Here is a 17,595-nt window from a genome sequence, read left to right as displayed (position 1 = left end):
CTTGGTCATAATTATGCAAGAAGTCATGTTCCCGTCTCTGTTTTATTCTTCCAGAATTTATTAAGGTCAAGGTGTGAACGTTTTACACCAGAGGAGAGTTGACACATGTATGTTACTGTCTAACTTTAGAAGTTGACGCAAAAGATGTAAGAATCACACGCTGAGTTGCAAGGGGATTAATAGGTCCAGGTAGCATGGTGTGAACTTCGCTTGAAATTAAATTAATTCGTTCTCTACCGTACCATATATTTTCTCTGCCTCCATCATAAAGGTGTCCAAGCAGATTTAAGAAAATTGGAATAAATACTGTCTGTTCACTTGACTTATAAATCACATACTGAGGAAGACATGAGACTCAAGGCTTATTTCACAGAGTGATATTTCTTGCAGGAGCCAGGACTCAATTTTGTTTGCTGAGAAAGCTTCTATTGTGTAAATCGTCATTTTTTCATTCCATTCAGAGCAGAAAGTGTTCTTGAAAATCTTTTCTCTTCCTTGACCATTTTCCATTGTGATACCGGCATGTACTGTACTGGTCACTGGCGCGTAACATGAAATCCTTTGTGCATTTTAGCAGGAGGCGGGGACGTAGTGGACCAGCATCTGCAGACGCAGTTGTCCTCCCTCAAGCAGCAACAGCAGCTGCAGCACCAGATTCTGCTGCATCAGTACCAGCAGCAGCGTCAGCAACTGGAGCAAGAACATGAGAAGCAACTGCAAGAACACATCAAGGTGAGACAGAGAGAGGTTGTGTAATATATATATACATATATGCTTCTACTGCTTTTTAAGTTGCAGTCTTTTTTATTTTTTCCTCATGAAAATAACATAGATTTATTAAGCTTGGCTTAAAATGCATCACAGAAGTTAACATACGATGATGGAGCTATGCTAATTCTGGGTCGCATCCAAAAATGACGTGTGGAACTGTTTTGTGGTCAGCGACGTAAAGTGTGCATTGTAGGGATAATGTTGATATTTATGAGGCAGTTCCTTGTGGCTGAAGTTAGTCATCAAAGAACTTATGACACTGTCTCTTGATTTTGTGTTAAAGGGAATCTCTCAAAAGTTAGTGTTGGTAACGTCAAGGACACTTGCTCTCTCTCAGTGTTGAGAGGTTCACGAGTCTCAAGCCAACTGTTCGATTCCAGGTGTTTTTGTGAATATTTTGTTGTGGGTGGGGGTGGTATTGTAAACATGAGACCAAAGACACCAAAACAAGTCCACATGTCATTTTTGGTGTAAGGCCAAAAAAAAAAAGGTCTGTTTACGGTAACATAGGCCCCAAAAATAGGGTCGGTAGGTCGGGATTTTTTTTTTTTTTTTTTTTTTTTTTTTCAAAAAACCATATTTTTACGTTATTTTGCAAAAAACCCCAAGATTTTTTATTTTTTTTCCCCAAATGCCAAAAAAAAGTCTAGGGTCGCGCGAAAAAAATAGGGTCGGTCGGGTTACCGTAAACAGACCTATTTTTTTTTTGGCCTAATCCCCAATCAGATGCTTTTTGTCACGTGAATAACATCATTTTACATTATAATGCTTTTTGTCACGTGAATAACATCATTTTACATTATAATGCTTTTTCAAGAACGAAGTGAACAGCAGCACCGCTCAGAAACTATATAACATAATGGTATGTGCTTTAAAGCTCTCATCATGTGAATAAAGCTATGTCTTGCGCTATTACCTTCACATATTAATGTACTTGTTGCATTACGACTGTGATTTTTTTTACTTGTTATATTTTGTGTTTAAGAAAAATCTTTCAATCTTCACTTTCTCTTATGCCATGATGCAAGCTATTTGTAGTGAAGCCATGGTGCTTCGCAAGTTTACTGTGAATATCCCTTGCGACTACAGTTGACGGTGACTCACACGATTGCCATAGCTACATGAGTTGAGGGGTTTGCAATCGATTTCATAAGAAAAACGATGATGTCAGGGTCCGGTTAAGTTGACTTGTGCGCAATGAAGATGCTGAATAAACACTGTTCAAACCAATGAAGATGCTGAATAAACACTGTTTAAACCAATGAAGATGCTGAATAAACACTGTTTAAACCAATGAAGATGCTGAATAAACACTGTTTAAACCAATGAAGATGCTGAATAAACACTGTTTAAACCAATGAAGATGCCGTACGGCGAACGTTTATGGCGGTCACACTCTTACGTATAGACGATTATAGTGGGCCAGTATGCTATCCTCCTCGACTCTTGACATAGTAAATGAGGCTCTGTAGCTCTGCTGATGGAAGCAGTCTCTCATTTATATGTGTCATCTTATGACTGGAGACATTCATTGGAATATGGAGTTGGGGGAGAGGGGGTAGGTCAGGGAGGTAATGTGTCAAATGGAAACGATGGTTTGTTTTCACATGAAGACATACTGTTGGACTCTTTTTCTTGTTGTTAATGAAATTTACCTTATTGCGGGTTTTTTCCGCCGTCATAAAAAAAGATACCACTGCCAGTGTTTAGGATATATGGCCATCGATTTCTTCACGGTTAAATAAAGCTGAGCAAAACTCTGGCTTTCTGCAACACTTCATCCTTAGTAATTTGTGAGTCTTAGAAATGAGCAGTGTCCTTTATATTACCATTGTTTGATTACGCGGACGTTATTTGGGATAACTGTACGAAGTGTTTAGCAGACGAGTTGGAGACCTTGCATCTCGATGCAATCCGAATTATTGTAGGCGCAGTTCGTGGTACAAGCCACCAAAAATTGTATAATGAATCGGGTTTTGTGCCCCTGAAAGAAAGGCGACGTCGTCATAAACTCTTGTTGTACTATAAAATTGTAAATCGTTTAACCCCAGCATATTTATATTCCAAATTGCCGGTCTTGGTTTCCGATGTAAATCCTTACCACAGACGACGCCCTCTTGAACGTAAGGTTCCATTATGCAGAAGTGAGTTATGTAAATCTTCTTTTTTTCCTTCAACGACAGCTTTGTGGAATAATCTTTCAGAAAATATACGACAAACGCAGTCAGTTGGTGAATTTAAAAGATTTTTGACCACTGGAGATGTTGTTCCACAGTATTATTATTTAGGCAACCGTAAGGCACAGGTATTTCACAGCAGGTTGAGATTAAATATGAGCGATTTGCAACAAGACGTTGTTAACCGACACCTCTCTGATAATTTAGAATGCACGTGTGGAGTACGCCCGGAAGATGCTGAACACTTTTGTTACATTGTCCAAAATTTAAAGAACATAGAACCATTTTATTCAATAGTCTGCCAACGCACGCTCTGGATTGTAAAACACTTTTGTTCGGAAATACTGATTTAACTATATCTTTGAACACGAACATATTTTCTGTTGTACAAGATTACGTTATGTCAACTGATCGCTTCGGCTGATATTATATTAACAGTGACAGCAATAGATGTAGCAAAGCATTCTCTCTCTCTCTCTCTCTCTCTCTCTCTCTCTCTCTCTCTCTCTCTCTCTCTCTCTCTCTCTCTCTCTCTCTCTTTCTCTCTCTCTCTCTCTCTCTTTCTTTCTTTCTTTCTTTCTTTCTTTCTTTCTCTCTCTCTCTCTCTCTCTTCCTTTCTTTCTCTCTCTCTCTCTCTCTCTCTCTCTCTCTCTCTCTCTCCCTCTCTTTCTCTCTCTCTCGCTCCCTTTCTCTCTCTCTCGCTCCCTTTCTCTCCCTCTCTTTCTCTCTCTCTCGCTCCCCCTCTCTCTCCCTCCCTCTCTCTCTCTCTCCCTCTCTATCTGTTAATGAATGCGTTCACTTTCTCTTCTTTTCACTACTTCACCAGGCAACGAGTTATTTTTCTTTCCGTGTAAACGGAGGTTAATCTGAGTAAAACAATCCCATACAAAAACGTGAGCAGACGAATTTAATCTCTGTTCCCCCATTCTATCCCCTCCTACTACTCCCCCGCCTTTTGTTTGCTAATAAACACGTGCAGCTAGATTTAGCTTTTAAGTGGGCGTGAAGTGGACGTGTGTAAAAGTACAAAAATAGCATTGAAGACAGCTGTGATTGGTTATAATCCTTTATTAGCGATTTGGGCTGCCATGTTCCAGACATCTTTTTACGGTACGGCCCTCTTGCAGCCTTGGAAATTGGTCTGTCGTCCTGCCACCCAATTTTTTGCCACGTTTTTGTTTTGTTTTTATTGTAATCATTCTTTTTCTTTTATGAAGTTTATGTCATCTTGTCATTTTTTGATAAACGTTAATATAATTCTTCGAACGTCGACATTTTAATCGCCTTTGACTTTTTTCGGAACATGCACATTCTTAATCTGTCTAGCTTTATTTTCGTCTCCTTCTAACACAATTTTTTTTCCTCCATTTTTGGTTTTTTGAAACATCGATCTGCTCGTAGCTTATTATTGTTCGGGCATGTGGCCATACAATAACAAGTTTTTCCTCCTCTTTCTGGAATAACCTTGACTATAATGTGGGCCATCGCATCCTGAAACCAGTGCTTTTTTTTACGCGGACAGAAAGACTGAAAGCGATAAAAAAAGACTTCTTTTGAAATATCATAAAAGCCGTATCATATAAACTTATCAAACTTGTATCAATCGTTTATTTGTTTGTATACTTGCGAAATCATGATTTTTTTCTAATGTTAGTCCATAAACCTATGACGTTTTTTTTTCTTCCCCGGAAGATTATTCATTTTTGAGTCACTTGAGAAAAAGTGACTATGTAATCGGTCAGTGTTAGTCTGTCCGGCCGGCCGGAAATAGCAATTTCTTCCTGTCCATCTGATGCCTCATATAATATTCAGAACTGCGAAAGTGACTCGATCGAGCGTTTGCTCTTCTTGTTCAAAGTTAAAAGCACATGTAAAGAGGTAAAAAAAAAATATATTTCCCGTTTTTTTGTCTCTCACCCAGACAAGTTTTGTTACAAATATAGCAAAATCATGGAGGGCTGGTGGATATCATGTTGTGCGAGAGATCCCAAGTCATGAAAGATTATATCGGGAAAAATAATCTGACAGCGTAGCAGACAAAAATAGTCGAGAAGAAATGTATTGGGGAAGATGAAGAGTAAAGTGTAAGGATATTCTGCCCGAGAGCGTGTTCACGCCGAGAACGCGTTTTGTTTTGCTTAATCACGTTCCTCCGAAAGCGGCCTAAATGGCGGGGTAAAAACGGTCATACACGTAAAATTCCACTCGTGCAAAAACACGAGTGTACATGGGAGTTTCAGCCCACGAACGCAGAAGAAGAAGAAGAAGAAGTTTAAACACGAAGGCGATTATGACCACGAGAAAATTTTTATCTGTTGAATTTGTGCGTGTATTTTTTTGCGTCTGGTTATGCAATAGAACAATGCTGACTTGGGCAAAACTCAAATGAATATAAAAAGACAGAAATTAAGAAAACATTATGAATAAAAGATTAGTATATAGATAAAAGATATATTAGTGCATAAATAAAAGACACTCTTCAGCGAAAGAAAAATAACAACTCAAAAACAAAAACCGATAGTCGAATTCGGTTAATGAGATCTCTTGAGTATTTGTTTGTTTTTTTGGGTTTTTTGCATACTTCTTCAGGTTCCATTTTTAAGGCAACTCCACTTTACCAGCACAAGTCATTTCCTGACACAAGAGTTCATAGGGAATGTGTCACGATGCTCTTCAAAAATGTTCTTCTTCAAGTAATTTTTTTAATTTTATTCCTCGGCGTATAAAAATCATATTTGTCTGAAATGGTAACGGTTGAGAGAGAGAGAGAGAGAGAGAGAGAGAGAGAGAGAGAGAGAGAGAGAGAGAGAAAAGGAGAGAGAGAGAGAGAGAGAGAGAGAGAGAGAAAGAGAGAGAGAGAGAGAGAGAGAGAGAGAGAGAGAGAGAGAGAGAGAGAGAGAGAGAGAGAGAGAGAGAGAGAGAGAGAGAGAGAGAGAGAGAGAGAGAGAGAGAGAGAGAGAGAGAGAGAGAGAGAGAGAGAGAGAGAGAGAGAGAGAGAGAGAGAGAGAGAGAGAGAGAGAGAGAGAGAGAGAGAGAGAGAGAGAGAGAGAGAGAGAGAGAGAGAGAGAGAGAGAGAGAGAGAGAGAGAGAGAGAGAGAGAGAGAGAGAGAGAGAGAGAGAGAGAGAGAGAGAGAGAGAGAGAGAGAGAGAGAGAGAGAGAGAGAGAGAGAGAGAGAGAGAGAGAGAGAGAGAGAGAGAGAGAGAGAGAGAGAGAGAGAGAGAGAGAGAGAGAGAGAGAGAGAGAGAGAGAGAGAGAGAGAGAGAGAGAATTATGTATGCATTGAAACTTAATGCCGACAGGCGATAGTGATTCAAAGGAGGAAGTTTTAATTTTAAACCCGTAGCGTAACTGATTTACATGAAACAGGATGTAAAACATCTGGGTGAAATATGAATGTATATTTTTATTGCATAGAACGTCATTGTCTTCATTTGTGTACTCTTAGTTTCATGCTCCAGTTCTTCTATGTCCCCCCCCCCCCCCCCCTTTGTTCTCTTTCATTTCAATTCATATGATTAAAAACATTTCTTTCTGTTATTCTTTTTCTTGGACATCGTTTAATTTTTATATTTAGTCAAGTTTTGACTAAATATTTTAACATCGAGGGGGAATCGAAACGAGGGTCGTGGTGTATGTGCGTCTGTCTGTCTGTCTGTCTGTCTGTGTGTGTGTGTGTGTGTAGAGCGATTCAGACTAAACTACTGGACCGATCTTTATGAAATTTGACATGAGAGTTCCTGGGTATGAAATCCCCGAACGTTTTTTTCATTTTTTTGATAAATGTCTTTGATGACGTCATATCCGGCTTTTCGTGAAAGTTGAGGCGGCACTGTCACGCCCTCATTTTTCAACCAAATTGGTTGAAATTTTGGTCAAGTAAGCTTCGACGAAGCCCGGACTTCGGTATTGCATTTCAGCTTGGTGGCTTAAAAATTAATTAATGACTTTGGTCATTAAAAATCTGAAAATTGTAAAAAAAAATAAAAATTTATAAAACGATCCAAATTTACGTTTATCTTATTCTCCATCATTTGCTGATTCCAAAAACATATAACTATGTTATATTCGGATTAAAAACAAGCTCTGAAAATTAAATATATAAAAATTATTATCAAAATTGTTTTTTCGAAATCAATTTAAAAACACTTTCATCTTATTCCTTGTCGGTTCCTGATTCCAAAAATATATAGATATGATATGTTTGGATTAAAAACACGCTCAGAAAGTTAAAACGAAGAGAGGTACAGAAAAGCGTGCTATCCTTCTCAGCGCAACGAATACCCCGCTCTTCTTGTCAATTCCACGGGCACTACCTTTGCCACGGGCGGTGGAGTGACGATGCTACGAGTATACGGTCTTGCTGCGTTGCGTTGCGTTCAGTTTCATTCTGTGAGTTCGACAGCTACTTGACTAAATATTGTATTTTCGCCTTACGCGACTTGTTCTTTCTGTATCAACTCTTCTTTTCTCCTTCCTCTTGACTTTGTTTCCGCATTCGCATCTGCTGTTCTATTCCGTTATAGGCGTCGTCATCGTCGTCGTTATCGGCATTAGTCGTTGACATTTTCATTACATTCTTCTTCGACGTCGTTCTCTGTCTGTCTATCGGTGGGTCTGTCTTCCTGTATGTCTGTTTCTCTGTCTGTACGTCTGTCATAATCTCTCTCTCTCTCGCTCTACTCTCGCTCTACTCTACTCTCTCTCTCTCTCTCTCTCTCTCTCTCTCTCTCTCCTCTCTCTCTCTCTCTCTCTCTCTCTCTCTCTCTCATGTACGCATGCAAAGCATCCCCTACTTCGCTGTCTAACAGTTGTTGTACGAATCGGAATGTCTCCCCCCCCCCCAAAAAAAAAAAAAAAAAAAAAGAGGGAGTCGAAGGTCAAGAGTTTCTGAGCCCTCGTGACCCAGCCGGCCGATATACTGTCGAAGCTGTCTACAACGACCGTCCAAGGGACCTACGTGAGCAGAAGGTCGTTGTTAAGAGGTGGTCTACAGGGCAGGTGTGACTGTAGTAGATATTATAGAAGGGGACACAGTCTCAGACACTGTGAATGCACCTTGTCCATCGATCTCGGCAAACGTTTGAGACCGTGGGGAGAGCGGACGGATCTTATGAAGTCAGCCAGTCGTAATTATTGTATTGCATAGTAAAGCCACACTGACCGCCAGACACCCCTAAAGTTATGAGGGTTCCTAAAGCTATGAGGGTTCCTATAGCTTCTGTGCATCCTCAGTGCCTGTGGGTATGAGTGTGCATCACTGACTTATATATAGCCAATGGATGTCACTGAGTTGTGTTCAGTGAAGGTTAAAGAGGAGACAAAGGGAGGGGAAGGGGGTCGGTGGGTGCGGGTGGTGAGGTGGAGCTGTTGCTGTTGATGTTGTTGTTGAGATGGTTGTTGCGCTTGTTGGTGATGATGATGACGTGAAGAAAAGAAAAGAAACGACTGTGTGACACCTCGCCTTGTGGCCTTGCTTTTTCCAGTACCTGCAGCACCGGAGGCGTCTCCAGCAAGAGCATGAGAAACAGCTTCAGGAGCATATCCAGGTACTGACTTACTCACCCTTCATTCTCTTCACTTCCTTTCACCCCACCTTCTAACTCCACAAACTTGCTGTGTATCACCCACCCCCCACCCCCCCCCCCCCCCACACCCTTCTCCTTCCTCACTTCACCTCACACCATACCCACCCACATCTTTCATTCACTCCCACTCACATCCCCACCATCTAAACGCACCCCCACCCCCACACTCTCTATCACCTCCTCATGTCCGTGTATTTGAATGATTCGCAATGACCCCATCTTGCTATGCCATTTTGCATTGCCTTGTCTTTTGTGTGTGTCTTGCTTTATGTGTCTTGCTCTGGTGTGGTCTGTTATATTCTGTTCCGTCTTGTCTTGTCTTTGCATGCAGTTTGGATCTTGTTTTCTTGCCTGCTCCAAGTCTCAGATGATCTGGTGCGGTTGGCGTGGTAGCCTATGTTTGAGCTAGCGGCAATACGCTTTTCTCTACCTGTGCTCCTTCAGTGTGAAATTGCAGTAGCAAAGACCTGTGATGGGCATGGCAGCGTACTAAATATGTCCACAGCTGTCCATGCTAGTAAACACAACTTTTTGGGGTCATCATTTTACTATCACTTTCATAACTAATGACAGCTGACAATAAAGGTATGATGTCACATAAGGTTACGTATCAAACAGAACTCTTACGCATTCATGTTACTTCGTTTCTTCTTCATTCCAAATACACCTCGCACTTTTATCTTGTCCGGCCAACTCCAGGCTTCGGTCATGTGGGCACCTTTTTTTCTGGAGTCACTCATGTTATGCATTTTTTCTGTGAAAACCTCAACTGTGTCATCCCTCATTTCCTGTCCTCAACCTCCTCACCCACCCCTTCACCTCCCCTCTCCCAACCCCCCCCCCCCCCCCCCCCACCCTCTTCCCTTTCTGTTCACATTTTCTCTGCCACTTTTTGTGTTTTTCGTCTTTGTTGTTTACGTCATTGTTGTTTTAGACGTCATTGTTGTTTACCGGATCCGGAGCACTTGCATGGTTTGCCCGTATGCAGATTCAATTTTTTTGTAGTTATCCCCTTCAGCCACACAACCACCATCACCATCACTAACCCTTTTGTTACATCACCCTCCCAACCCCTGCAGGTTAGTTGGTACATGTATGTATTAGCTGGTATCTGTGGTTGCTAGTAGTAGTTGTACTTTTATGTTCAAGAGACAAGACTGCATATTAGGGGTAACACATTTTTGTTTTGTTTTGCGAATGAGATGAGTAGCTATTGAGGCTAAAGTGCACGTGGAATTAATGAAACACAGCGTCGTTTGTATCAATGTCAGACCTGTTGTTTTCTTTGTATTTTCCATCGGGATAATGAGAGCAACTTTAGCCACGATAACTTCCAGAGAAATGCATAATTGTGTATGAATCCTTTTCGTTTGTTCGTTATATGTGTTGACGATGGTGTTTTTTACATTTAGTCAAGTTTTGACTAAATGTTTTAACATAGAGGGGGAATCGAGACGAGGGTCGTGGTGTATGTGTGTCTGTGTGTGTGTGTGTGTGTGTGTGTGTGTGTGTGTGTGTGTGTGTGTGTGTGTTTGTGTGTGTGTGTGTGTATGTGTACTGATGTGTGTGTGTGTGTGTGTGTCTGTGTGTGTGTGTAGAGCGATTCAGAGTAAACTACTGGACTGATCTTTATGAAATTTTACATGAGAGTTCCTGGGTAGGATATCCCCAGATGTTTTTTTCATTTTTTTGATAGATGTCTTTGATGACGTCATATCCGGCTTTTTGTAAAAGTTGAGGCGGCACTGTCACACCCTTATTTTTCAATCAAATTAATTGAAATTTTTGTAAAGCAATCTTCGACGAAGGCCGGACTTCGGTATTGCATTTCAGCTTGGTGGCTTAAAAATTAATTAACGACTTTGGTCATTAAAAATCTGAAAATTGTAATAATTTTTTTGTTCATATAAAACGATCCAAATTTACGTTCATCTTATTCTACATCATTTCCTGATTCCAAACACATATAAATATGTTATATTTGGATTAAAAACAAGCTCTGAAAATTAAAAATATAAAATTATTATCAAAATTAAATTTCCGAAATCGATTTAAAAACAAATTCATCTTATTCCTTGTCGGTTCCTGATTCCAAAAACATATAGATATGATATGTTTGGATTAAAAACACGCTCAGAAAGTTAAAACGAAGAGAGGCACAGAAAAGCGTGCTTTGCAGCACAGCGAAACCACTACCGCGCTAAACAGGCTCGTCAGTTTCACTCCGTTTTGCACAAGCGGCGGACTACGGTCATTGTGAAAAAATGCAGTGCGTTCAGTTTCATTCTGTGAGTTCCACAGCTTCACTAAATGTAGTAATTTCGCCTTACGCGACTTGTTCTTTCTTATAGTGGTTGGGTCATGTTAATGATCGTAATGGTATTCATCTCCACCTCACCAACCTATCCACCCCACACCCTCCCAGTAGGTTGGGGCTTTTGGTTGTTGGTATTAGTTTCACTTTTCTATGAATATTTGCATGTTTATTTCGTGAGTTATCACAGGTAGTGATTGGTGTTTTTAGTTGTTTTGGGGTCAAGAAAAGGGAATCGATTGTGAAATGGATTTGTTTGTTGTTGACCTATATTCGACTTCATAATTACGCTTTGATTAATTGTATTAATAATCTCTGCTGGCTGCATTGTGATTAACTGACAGCTGTTGACGCATTTGATTTACTGTTATTTCGCTTTCCCTCATTTTGAAGAAGAAGGAGTATAAACAGTACAGTTCATACAACAGAGCAGGACAAGTAAAAGGAGAAAAAAGACTGATCTGATCAGTAACAGGTGTTTCGGCACAGTTCTTTTCATTGCTTTGCTTTCTTCATACGTCTACTATTTTTATCGGGCAGTCATTATTTCACAATCATGCGATCGTAAAAAGTTAACAGCTGTACCTCTAATGCTCCTAGCGCTTCGAATAAAACTAGACATTAATAACTAGGATTTGACTGCATCTATTGAGTTCATGTTTAGTGTATGATTTGGCCTATTTTTTCCGTCACCCAGGCGTCACTTTGTGTGTGTGTGTGTGTGTGTGTGTGTGTGTGTATGTGTGTGTGTGTGTGTGTGTGTGTGTGTGTGTGTGTGTGGGTGTGTGTGTGTGTGTGTGTGTGTGTGTGTGTCCTTCTTTCTTTCTTTTTGTGTGTCCTTTGTCTGGTTGTCTTTGAAATTATGAAATGAATAAATGTTCTAATTATTTATGATTTATTAACAGAGTTTCTTCTTGATGTAGTGCAATTATTTGCTTTCATTTCTTGGTTGCCAAAGAAGAAGAAGGGGAAGTTTCAAGATGATACGGAAAGCCTTGAAGTTTTCTTGCGAATACATAAAAGACACTTTTGGCAACTTTCTGTAGCTGATAAGCAGTATGAAAAATAATAAAATCCCCTGACAGGCCATGTAGCTTATACAAGCGTCAGCCTTTTTTGGTGGAACAGCCTACTTTCAAGGCACAGACAAGGCCTTCTAGAGCGTGATTAGCTAGTTGTAAACTTTTGCGAAGGATAAGGAGATGTTACAGTATAAGGAAATGTATAAGTGCAGATCTGTCCTTGATGTTCTTAAGAGGCTTGAAACCAGGAAGAGCAAGCAAAGCCCACAAACTTCGTTTAATTTTAAAACAGTAACAGGAAGATACGACCGCAAAACAGTTTTCATTTGCCGACGCAAGGCCAAACTAGCGGCATCCATTTATTAATGTGTTCCCTTTCGAGATTATTTGTTGTTAACCTAATTCAAATTGATGATAACGTTTTTATTAATTGTATAAACAACTTGTGCAGTCTGCATCGTAGTTAAATGACAAATGATGAGGTATTTGAAAACAGTGACAAGAATATACGACCGCAAGACTGCAGTTTTTGTCCCACGGTAAAACTGAACCAGTGGTCCACGTGGTAACAACTAACTAATTTGCTGACTTACGATGTATTGATGTATTGTATTGACGGTAAACCTGAGGTGAGAAAAATTATTAGGATTGTTTGAACTGGTTGCCTTTGCCTGAAGGCTTCAGACACCTGCAGTGTGTACAGGAAATGACGTCACTAGGGACACCTGCGCCTGAACTCGTCCGGAAAACTTCGATCGTTTGGATTATTCTCACCGTGGGTTCTTAGTTGCTTCCTCTTTCGGAGATGCTGTCATCATCCGGTGTTCTCGATACACCCCCACGTTGTTGATGTGTTGTCAAGATGAAATTGAAAATTATACAGTGTTGTCGGTTTTTCTTGGACATAACGTCAGCATCGTGGTTGATCTATTTTTGCCAAGAACAAAACTAAATGTCCTTGTAACTATTTAGACACTGTAAAGAAGACATGCACCTGCTGTAACACACATTTCTTTTCAATCTTATCTGCTTGTAATTATTTAAAGGGAAAAAAACCTTTTGATTCACACTCAGAAAGGGTAAGAAATGCACTATTTCGGAGAAGCCTAGTGCAAATAGTTGAAGTAACTGTTATTATTACAGATGAAGTTTCGAGCTAGTATCTTTATCCCATATGAAAGGTATTACGGTTTTTCAAAATGTATGCATTTTTCAAAATGTATGCATTTTGAACAGAGATGGTATTTTAGATTTAGTTTTTACAGAGATGATAGAATTTAAAAAAAAAAACACGCGGGTTAGGGGGAAGAATTTACCCGATGCTCCCCAGCATGTCGTAAGGGGCGACTAACGGATTCTGTTTCTCTTTTTACCCTTGTTAAGTGTTTCTTGTATAGAATATAGTCAATTTTTGTAAAGATTTTAGTCAAGCAGTATGTAAGAAATGTTTAGTCCTTTGTACTGGAAACTTGCATTCTCCCAGTAAGGTCATATATTGTACTACGTTGAAAGCCCCTGGAGCAAATTTTTGATTAGTGCTTTTGTGAACAAGAAACAATTGACAAGTGGCTCTATCCCATCTCCCCCCTTTCCCCGTCGCGATATAACCTTCGTGGTTGAAAACGATGTTAAACACCAAAGAAAGAAAGAAAGAAAGAAAGAAAGAAAGAATTTAAAAAAAAACCACGGTCATCTTTCAACGGGTTGTATTTTTTTCGCACCTGGAGGCCTCTCAGCAGTTCTTAAACGCAGATGCATTCTTTCTTTGACATTTAAAGCTTTATTTGAAGAAAAAACAAACCACGCCGTGTTAGTCTTAGTAAGCACCGACTGAAAGGAACAAACATTTTTTGCATGGACCAGTCGTACAATATTCAGGTCTCCCCACATACGCTCCACCTAGAGGGACCCCGCATTTTTAATGTATAAGGGTCCTTTGGCCCCCTTAGTTGAACTTAGAGGGTCCAGGGCTTCTCACGGACGCCCCTCTTAGTGCGTCCCGGGACCCCCACTTTCAATTTTTAGAGGGTCCATGAACCCCCAACTGCAGAATTTTGCAGTCTGAGAATTGTATCTACGGTACGCACGATAAAGGAATTCAGCGCGTCCCAGGACCCGCTCTTTTAAAGTCTAGTGCGTCCCGGGACCCTCTCCATAAAGTTTTAGTACGTGTGTTCGGCTTCTAGTGCGTATAGGACGCAGGGACGCGCGCTATGGGGAGCCCTGGGGTCTCAAGACCAGGAGGTTCATATTCTTGCTTTCAGAAGGCACATTCACCGTCGACACATGATTTTTGAGCGCACATTTCAACGTAATGTTGACTTTTGAAAGTTTAATGAGCCGATCATAAAAAAACCATTATGGTCACAGGGATGTCGTTAGGCGTCGGACATCGGACATTTTACGATGAAAATCCCCAAATGTCCGATTCACATTGCCGCATGTCGGTCAGATGTCCTATCGTTTTAGCCTGAGCGTGGTCATTGTCCGATATGTACTCCATTCCTTCGGACAGCGCGATATTCGTCAATTTTCATTTCAAGATACAAATCTTCTAAAAGACCGAACGCTCTCGTGTTCAGCTGACACTGAAGTTGCCAGTGCCGCGTGCAGATCTTTTCTTTTGTCGGGAATTCCCGAACCGTTTGCGGTATGCGCCGTTTGTGGATTATTTTTAGATCAGTGCATGCTACAGGAGTACGGGAGACAACTCCAACTGACTAAATTTGTCGTCTGCTTTTGTTTTCGATACGAGACGAAGCACTGAATTATGCCGCTGAAAAAACCCACCTAAAGCCTGCAAAAGATCAGCATTGGATCAAACCGATCATTTTGGTTTTCAACTTTTATCCAAATCATGCAGTTTGTAATCAAAGTAAGAGCTCTGAAGTAGTTCATGTTGGTTTCTTTTTTGTGGTTTCTTTGAAACTAAACAAATACAACATTATACGCACACTGTGTTGATGTATTTACTATATTATGTGCGTGTTCTACCGCGCGCGCGTGGGTGTGTGTGTGTGTGTGTGCGCGCATGACTTTGGAACAATTCCATGGCATGTGTCATAAGCTGTTTGGCGCAAATTCATAATGTCCTATTACACTTTCTGAAAGCGGTCAAATGTCCTATTAATGCTGAAGAACTCAGGACATCTGTCCTATAGGTATGAATTTGTAGCAACATCCCTGTGGTCATATCGCTTAGATTAACTCCGTAAATTTGCTTCTGTACAGATCTGGCAGAACATTTTCTGAAACGGTACCGACGATGATGATGATGATGATGAGGCTTACTGTCCTACAGGCCTTTTGTTGTTGTTGTTGTCTATTAAGGACTAGATAGGAGAAACTTCGATAATCTTGGAAAAAACGGTACCGACGGTACTCGTGACAACTGATATAGGGTGCGTCCCGGAACCCGCTTTTTTAGATTTAGTGCGTCGCGGGACCCCCTCCGTGAATTTTTAGTACGATTGTTTTTGTTTCTAGTGCGTGCAGAACGCAGGGACACAATGTTTTGATAGCCCTGATATTGATTTATGATAGCAAAGTGTCGTAAGCACTCTCAATAGGACGGCATGCAGTGTGTGTCTGCTATGCGGAGCCAGTTTCTTGCTACCTTTCACAAGAAGAAGCAGTAAAGAAGCCAGACCTTGAGAATCAAATTTATGTTCATCATCTTTAAAACAAAAATCAATGATTCCCCTTTAGATTACCGTCTGTTGGCCTTGCTACTGTGCAATTTGCGCGGAGACTGGGGATCGGATAACGTATCGACTACCCGAAACATAACTCGCAGTTGTTGTTGTCTTGATCCTTTTACCAGGACATCAAAGACAGCTAATTCCTGTCAGCACGTGATACGTCAAATAACAACCCTTCCACACACACACACACACACAAACACAAAGAAGAAGAAGAAGAAAGAGAGAGAGAGAGAGAGAGAGAGAGAGAGAGAGAGAGAGAGAGAGAGAGAGAGAGATGAGTGCAAGGCATGTCAGACAAGGCACGTGCAGTTTGGTTTGTCTGCACAGGCCAATCGTTGCGAGTCCATCAGCGAAATTAAGACTTTCAGGCAAATACTATTCCAACTTTTTGGAGTTTTCTTTTGTTTTTTTTTGCAGCGTTAAAAGAAAAAAAAAGTGTAGCGTGGAACGCATACATATATATATATCAAGTAAAGTAATGTTCTCTTTATAAAGGAACCAGTGAAAGTATGTCACAGCGTAGCGTGGAACGTATACATATATCAAGTAAAGTAATGTTCTCTTTATAAAGGAAACCGGCACGGTTGGCGTAGTGATAAGGCGTCCGCCCCGTGATCGGGAGGTCGTGGGTTCGAACCCCGGCCGGGTCATACCTAAGACTTTAAAATTGGCAATCTAGTGGCTGCTCCGCCTGGCGTCTGGCATTATGGGGTTAGTGCTAGGACTGGTTGGTCCGGTGTCAGAATAATGTGACTGGGTGAGACATGAAGCCTGTGCTGCGACTTCTGTCTTGTGTGTGGCGCACGGTCAATGTCAAAGCAGCACCGCCCTGATATGGCCCTTCAGCGTGGAACGTATACATATAGATCAAGTAAAGTAATGTTCTCTTTATAAAGGAACCAGTGAAAGTAGGTCACAATTTAGCGTATAACGCAGTAATCTTTTTAAACATATAATGCTATTGTTATTGATTAAAAGGGCACGCTTAAGCGTCTTCCCAAACGTCAAAAAAAAAAAGAAAAAAGTTACCGAACAATAGGTTACTTGAAGCTGTTAACAAAATGGTAACCAGTGCATTGTGAACATGCTAACTTCATGCCTCGCCTGAATAAATTACAGAACGGTCAAGAATAGAGCGTTCCTGTTTCCAATAGAGAATTTAAGTATCAGTTTGAGTGTTTAAGTTCAGTACTGTCGTGTCTGTAAAATCTTTTCATACTGCTCAAAAATCGTAACAACATTAATTTATATGAGTCATTTCTTGAATGTTCACTTTACTTTATTCTCAGTGTCCATCGACCAAATTGCCACATTCACATCGACACATTCACAATAAACACAAATAAACCTCTAAAGAACTGTCGGCCCACGAGGGCAGCATGACTAAGAAGTCAGGGCTAGAAAAAAACTCACTCAAATAAGTAAAAAGCGGAAACTCGGTACAAGATTTCAAACACCTTCTTGCTGTTAAGCTTAATTTTCTTTTCCTTTGTCAGGTCCCTGAAATAGAACGCAACCTTTGGAAAGGATTCATTGTTTTGCAACAAGGAAAGGTTTCAATCAATGCGCAGTAACAATGGGCCGCAATGGGCTGAAGGCATTCCATTTTAAGGGTCGCCAAATATATATCAGCACCGATCGAGACAGACACAAAGCCAATTCAAATTAAGCTTACATAGACTGCTATTACATTGAAAAGTAAAGGGGAAAGTAGGATATGAGAGCAATAAAAGGGCAAGACGCTAGCGAGCGTCATCACTTTCTTAAAAAGTGACATTTTGTGTACAGAGAATTTCTTCTTTAGGCCCAAAGGTTGTACTGCAGTTAAACGAAACACGTTAGTTGTGAATGCCCAGGTGAGGTTAAAAAAAGAAAAATTGAAAAAAAGGATAAAAGAAGAACAAATTGTTCTGCTGTAATTGAAGTACTTCTTCTGTCGTGAAATGAGGCGAAGTAAAACTCTGCGATGAGAAAACTGGTAAAATCTGTTCGCGTAACTCTAGATTTAGAACGTTTTCATG

General features: G+C 40.5%; 1 protein-coding gene across 6 annotated transcripts in view; it reads left to right on the top strand.

Moving 5' to 3' along the window:
- LOC138981201 (histone deacetylase 4-like) overlaps window positions 1-17,595 on the top strand; it is a 158,328-nt gene that overhangs the window by 54,796 nt on the left and 85,937 nt on the right. For 4 of the 6 annotated variants that reach the window (XM_070354043.1, XM_070354045.1, XM_070354046.1 and 1 more), the window contains exons 5-6: window positions 575-732; window positions 8,433-8,495. In XM_070354043.1, the coding sequence (XP_070210144.1) occupies window positions 575-732; window positions 8,433-8,495 (221 nt within the window). The remainder of the gene's footprint in view (window positions 1-574; window positions 733-8,432; window positions 8,496-17,595) is intronic. The other 2 variants (XM_070354042.1, XM_070354044.1) reach the window with 2 other exon arrangements.

Source organism: Littorina saxatilis, linkage group LG12 (genome assembly GCF_037325665.1).
Source record: "Littorina saxatilis isolate snail1 linkage group LG12, US_GU_Lsax_2.0, whole genome shotgun sequence".
In the NCBI taxonomy this organism is placed as follows: Eukaryota; Metazoa; Mollusca; class Gastropoda; order Littorinimorpha; family Littorinidae; genus Littorina; species Littorina saxatilis.
Note: the sequence above shows the minus strand (reverse complement) of the source record. Positions and strands in the feature narration are given on the sequence as shown.